The sequence below is a fragment of the Mus caroli genome, chromosome 18, assembly GCF_900094665.2.
Source record: "Mus caroli chromosome 18, CAROLI_EIJ_v1.1, whole genome shotgun sequence".
Lineage (NCBI taxonomy): Eukaryota > Metazoa > Chordata > Mammalia > Rodentia > Muridae > Mus > Mus caroli.
The window spans coordinates 53,333,691-53,339,690 of record NC_034587.1 but is presented as its reverse complement, the minus strand read 5'-3'; the positions used below and the strand labels follow the sequence as shown (position 1 = coordinate 53,339,690).

At 45.5% G+C, this 6,000-nt stretch overlaps 1 protein-coding gene across 2 annotated transcripts in view; it reads left to right on the top strand.

Moving 5' to 3' along the window:
* Window positions 1-6,000, top strand: part of Aldh7a1 (aldehyde dehydrogenase 7 family member A1) — a 53,564-nt gene that overhangs the window by 30,848 nt on the left and 16,716 nt on the right. For both annotated transcript variants that reach the window (XM_021151145.2, XM_021151144.1), the window contains 3 exons: window positions 1,056-1,100; window positions 2,912-2,989; window positions 5,641-5,738. In XM_021151145.2, the coding sequence (XP_021006804.1) occupies window positions 1,056-1,100; window positions 2,912-2,989; window positions 5,641-5,738 (221 nt within the window). The remainder of the gene's footprint in view (window positions 1-1,055; window positions 1,101-2,911; window positions 2,990-5,640; window positions 5,739-6,000) is intronic.

Here is a 6,000-nt window from a genome sequence, read left to right as displayed (position 1 = left end):
CTTCCTTCCTTCCTTCCTTCCTTCCTTCCTTCCTTCCTTTCTTTCTTTCTTTCTTTCTTTCTTTCTTTCTTTCTTTCTTTCTTTTTTGAGAGGAAGACTCTGAACTCTTGCCTCTACCTCTTAAGGACTGGTGTTATGGGCATGTGCTGCCATCTCCAGGACTTTATGGACTGAGAGAGAGACAGGATCTGACTCTGCAGCCCAGACCATGTTGCTGCCTCAGCGCTCCGAGTGCAGGGATTACAGGTGCCCAGCAGTGAGTGCGCCCAGCCAAACTTATTAGTGTTAAGTAATGCCATCAAGAGAACATTTCTCAGTCTCTATAAAACAGAGCATGGTTTGAAGGCTTTATGATTTGGTACCATTTTGCCAAAGGAACCTGTGCATTGTGTCTGAGCTTTCTCATTGCTGTGACCAACTGCCTGATAAGTAGCAACTCAAGTGAGGAAGGTGTATTTTGGGTCACAGATGGGGTTGGGGAGCGAACAGTCCATCATGGTGGAGCCAGCAAGGTGATGGGACCAACTTGTTCATATCACTGCTGTGTATCTGGCTTCCCCCTTTTCTCCTTTTCTTCAGTCCAGGAGTCTAACCACGGGATGGTGCTCCCCATGTTCGGGTGGGTCTTCCCCTTCAGTTAATCGTCTCTGGAAGTCCCTTCTTAGGCACATTTGAAGTTTCAGTGCTGTGTGTCTCAGCACTGGCAAGGCAGTGCTTGGTCCAGTCAAGTTGACAATCCTAAGTAACGATCGTCCAGTGCTGAAATCCAGTGTGTTAGCTATGAGCTGACAGCGCCACTTCCTTCCCTAACAGTTACCGTAACAGTTCCTGTGGTCCTGCAGCAGCTGCCCTCAGCATCATTTGGAGCAGGGTTGTTATATTCGTGAGGTTCCCAGCTCCTGAGACACCGCCTGAGGGATAGGTTTCCATTTCAGTCACTAGTGTTATTTGTTGTCTCATTAGAAGCTTTCACCTATAACTCTGTTTTTCTTTGAAATGAAAGCTATTTGCCTCTCCTCAAGTCAATTCTCTTTGTCTCTCTTAAATGTCTCTAGGAAAGGAGCACCGACAACGTCCCTCGTGAGTGTAGCTGTCACAAAGTAAGTATGCGTGGCTTTCTTTTTCCTGGTATAACATACTTTGCTAGGATGATGTGCAGGTGTGTGCTTTTTTTTTTCTTTGAGACAGGGTTTCTCTGTGTCTGCCTGTCCTGGAACTTGCTCTGTTGACCAAACTGGGCTCAAACTCACAGAGATCCACCTGTCTCTTACCTCCCAAGGGCTGGGATTAAAAGCATGCACTGCCACCGCTTAGCAGGTGTTGTTTTTTTGTTTTTAAAGATTTATTTATGTATATGCGTACACTATCGCTGTCTTCAGACACACCAGAGGAGAGCATCAGATCCCATTACAGATGGTTGTGAGCCACCATGTGGTTGCTGGGAATTGAACTCAGGACCTCTGGAAGAACAGTCAGTGCTCTTAACCGTTGAGCCATCTCTCCTGCCCATGGTGTTTTTTTTTTAATGGTGGGGAAGTGTTGTGTCTGTTTCGGCATAGCGAGCAGGTAACTTTGTCCTTTGGTAGTAAGACTTTAATATCACAGCAATTTATGTGGCTCTTTCTGAGCCATGCCATTGCACTTACCTGCGTGGAAGGATGCCAGCTACTGACATGCATGTGGCCTATTGTCAAGGGAACAGACCACTAACCAAGCAGAGAGAACTGGCTAGTACAGGCACCACACCTGGCTAGGTCACCCATTTCTCACAGCTACAGCCAGCGTTAGGTAGTGTGTAAGCATGGTTTAACTGCAGCCCTTAATGTGAAGGAGGATGTTCATGTGCACAGGCCCCTTGGGCATATAGGATACTGCTGGTTTTTTGTTTTTTTTTTTTTACTGAAGCCAGCAGATACAAGCTCTGCGCTACTTCAGGGTTATGTAAGTCAGGCCCCATCCTCCAATATATCTCCATGGTAATGTCCTCGGCTTCAGAGACTTCCCTTCCCCACTCCATCTCTTTTTGCTTTAGTTTTGTGTTTTGAGACAGGTCCTCCTGTAGCCAGACTGGCCTCAGATTCCTTACACAGCTGAATGTGACCTTAAACTCTGCATCCTTCTGCCTCTACCTGCAAAGTGCGTGTGCCACCACGTCTGGTTTCCTTTCATCATCTCTTGCTTCTCGTTTTCAGGGGAAGGGAGGTGGGAGAACAGGGCCTCTTGTGGTCCAGGCCAGCCTTGAACTCCCTGGAAGTTCTGATCCTCCTGCCTCTACCTCCAAAGTGCTAAGATTTCAGGCATGTACTACCACGCCTGGTTTATGCAGTGTTGGGAGACTGAACCCAGGGCTTCACTAGGCAAATACTGTCAACTGAGCTAAACAACCCTGCTTCCCCTTGCTGCTTCTGTGTGTGTGCAGATGCGGGAGTACAGTCAAACACCTTATTTGCTGATAGAGTCTCTTTAAATTCCTTCATCTTTCCACAACTTATTCCTTTCTAATTTCCTTACTATTTTAATGGATATGTGGTTAGGGACCAAAGAAGAAAGAGCAAGGCTTATCCGTGTACTTCAGTGAGGAGTACGCCCCAGCCTCCAATCGGTCAAACTGACTCAGATGTGTCTTCATCGTTGGGCTGAAAATATTGGATGAAAATGCTTTTTTAACCACCCAAGCAATATATCTCCTATTCATGCTCTATACAGTTTTTTCCTTTAACACTCTATTTTAAACACAGACTTCTGCTTGTAAGTGTTTGCAAACCGTATTTGTAATCTGTGAGGAAAAACCCAGGTCTGAGTGTCTGAAGAGTCAGTTGAAGAGGGAAGTCGTGTGATAGGGATTTCTCTCTCGTTTATAAGAATATTCGTGTGGATGATTGCCTGAGCTTATCTGCTGTTCCCTTCCTAGGATCATAGCCCAGGTTTTGGAGGACAACCTGCTGCCCGGTGCCATTTGTTCCCTGGTTTGTGGTGGAGCAGATATCGGGTAGGTGAATGGATGACAAGCACCCTTATGTTGAAGGACCCTGGGTTGCTTGGTGGGAATCTTCTACCACAATAGCCAAACACAGTGCTGGTAAGGAGGCAAGTCTACCTTCTGTGGCCATTATAATGTAGAGCGTCTGGGCACTTGTTAGTTTGTAAGCTTCCTGAAGAATACTTGGTTTTTTAGTTTCTGACCTACTAAATTATTGGTGTTTATATTTTGGGTGAATAATAATTTCCTGATACTTGATTTGTCCAGAGACCTATAACGTAAAGCTGAGACATCCCACTCTGTGCCTGAGAACTTAGCCTGTTGTCAGTTCCTTAGCTGGCCATAAAATGGGGCTGGGATGTAGTCTAGGAAGTACAGGATCTAGCACACATGAAATCCTGGGTTCAGTTCCTATCACTGAATGTACCAGATGTGGTGACACATGCCTATAATCTCAAGAGCCCTGGAGGTAGAAGCAGAAAGATCAAAGTTAAGGGCCATCCTCGGCTACATAGCAAGTTTGAGACTGTGCCTAGAAAACATTGTTTTAACTACCACAGGATTCATATACCATAAAACCCTCCCTTTGAAAGTGGATTTTTGTTAGTTTTGTTTTGGTGTTGGGGCAGAAGCCCAGGTATTGTATATGCTACCTAGGCACGGGTTCTCCCACCGAGTTGTACCCTCAGCTCGTACTGAGTAGCTTTTAGAACAGTCTATTTAACCTGTAGGTCGAGACCCCTTTGGGGGTTGAACAGCCCTTTCACAGTGGTCACATATCAGATATGCCACATATCGGATATTTACATATGATTCATAACATTAGTAAAGTTACAGTTATGAAGTAGTAACTAACTAATTTGATAGGTGGTCACCACAAGATGAGGAACTGTATGTATTAAGGGGTCACAGCATTAGGAAGGTTGGGAACCACTGTTCTAGAACGTTCAGTGTTGGGCAGCCATTGCTATCTTATCCCAGGATGTGTAGATGGAGCTGGAAAGAAATATTATGCTATTCACACCCATTTCCCATCGTCTTCCTCAAGTTTCTGACAATCACTAACATCCTTTTTGTCTCTATGAATTTTCTTCTGGGACCATTTTGTATAAATGGAAACCTATGAGTTCTTTTGTGACTCTCTCTTTTACTTAGCATGAGGTCTCAGTGTCTTAAGTCTAGAACTGGCTAAAATTTCTCCAAATCATCATGAAAGATGGGGTCATGTTTTACCAGCTTAGACTTTGACCAGTTAGGTTCCCTAGGTGTCAGGCCTGTCACCATGCTGGTCTGAGGTGTGAGGCCCTTATGTCTTCGTTCCTATAGATGAGAATATTAGACAACCTAGCTTCTTCCCTCTCTACTCTCCAACCCCCATAGTCCTCACTGAAGTGGTTTTAAATGTCACTGAAACATGAGTGCTGTATTCTTTGGCCTACTCTTGTTCTTGAACTCTGGGCATCCTTCTGTTGGCCTTGGCACAGCTCAGTAGCATACGTAGGGAGGACCTTGCTAAGCACAGCCACCTGTCATGTGGACACTCATGACTGTGGGTTGAACCCGAGGAGTTTTATCTGAGTGATTAGATCAAGCTGTCCAGTCTGCAGGCCAATGCAGGGCTACCCTGCATTGCTCTCCTGAATGGAAGCACAAACAACTATGAACACAGAAGTTCAAATACATAGTCTCTGAGCTACGTTTCTTAGAACCACCTAGAAAGCCTAGACAGCTTTTAATTTTTAAAAAAACTGTATAATTTGTGAGGGGTGGGGAGAGTTTTATCGAGAAGAAAATGAAGTTGAAGTGAGGGGACTGATTCTGGAAAATTCCAGATAGCAGATGACTTGAACGTTTGATCCTTCTGCCTTCCCAGCTCAGGTTCTGGAATTATAAGTATAGACCACCACACCTTCTGAATGTTATGATGCTCGCTGGGTTCCTGGAGAGGGCTGAAGCGTAACTGTGAGGACTTTTATTTTGAGGCAGTTTTTTACTAAGTTGCCCAGTGGCTTGGAACTCACAGGTCTTAAATGTGTGATTTTCCTGCCTCAGGCTCCAGGAAGCTGGGATTACAGGCTTGTGCCATCAGGTCTGCTTGTTCTTTTCTTCTAAGTAAAAGATTTATTTTTATGTGTATGAGTGTTTGCCTGCATATGTACCACATGTGTACCTGGTACCTGTAGAAACCAGAAGAGTGTCAGGTCTTCCCAAACTAGAGTTGCAGGTGGTTGTAAGCCACTGCGTGGGGTCTGGGAATTGAACCTGAGTCCTCTGGAAGAGCAGTTGATCTTGTAACTGCCGAGCCAGCTCTCCAGCCCCAGGTCTGACTGTTCTTAGAGGAATTGTTTAATGAGATAATGAGCCTGAAAGCACCTGGTGTTCATCAGCACTAGGGCCATATTGTCTCGGTTCCTTCTCAGTACAGGAAGAACTTTCTTCGTGAGCTAAGGAGACTTCCTAAAGGGCTGTCACACAGCTCACAGAACAGGTCAGCCAGCTTTCTGTGTGGTTCTGCTTGGGAAGAGTTTGTCTCATTGCCTCATGCTCGTGGACAGACTTGACTGTCCTGCCAAGGGCCCATAGCGTGCTTCTTGCCGGTACAGTCGGGTGCCATGATTTCTAGGTGGCTTTGCTTAGGTGACCCTTTCTGTTCCCGGCAGCACAACGATGGCCAGAGATGAGCGTGTGAACCTGCTGTCCTTCACTGGGAGCACTCAGGTGGGGAAGGAGGTGGCCCTCATGGTGCAGGAGAGGTTTGGTAAGTGCTGGCTTTACAATGCGGATTTAAGTCAGTGTACAATAGCTGAAATGTTTTGCATAACCTGGTGGTGTACTCTTAATTCTAGCACGAGAGAGGCAGCGGCAGGTCAACCTCTGAATTCAAGGCCAGCCTGGTCTATGTAGTGAGTTCCAGACCAGCCAGGACTATATGGTGACCCTGTCTCAAACCAAAACAAAAAAAAACCCCAACACTTAACAAAGAAAAAAACAAACAAAAAGCTCAACAAATATAGGATGGG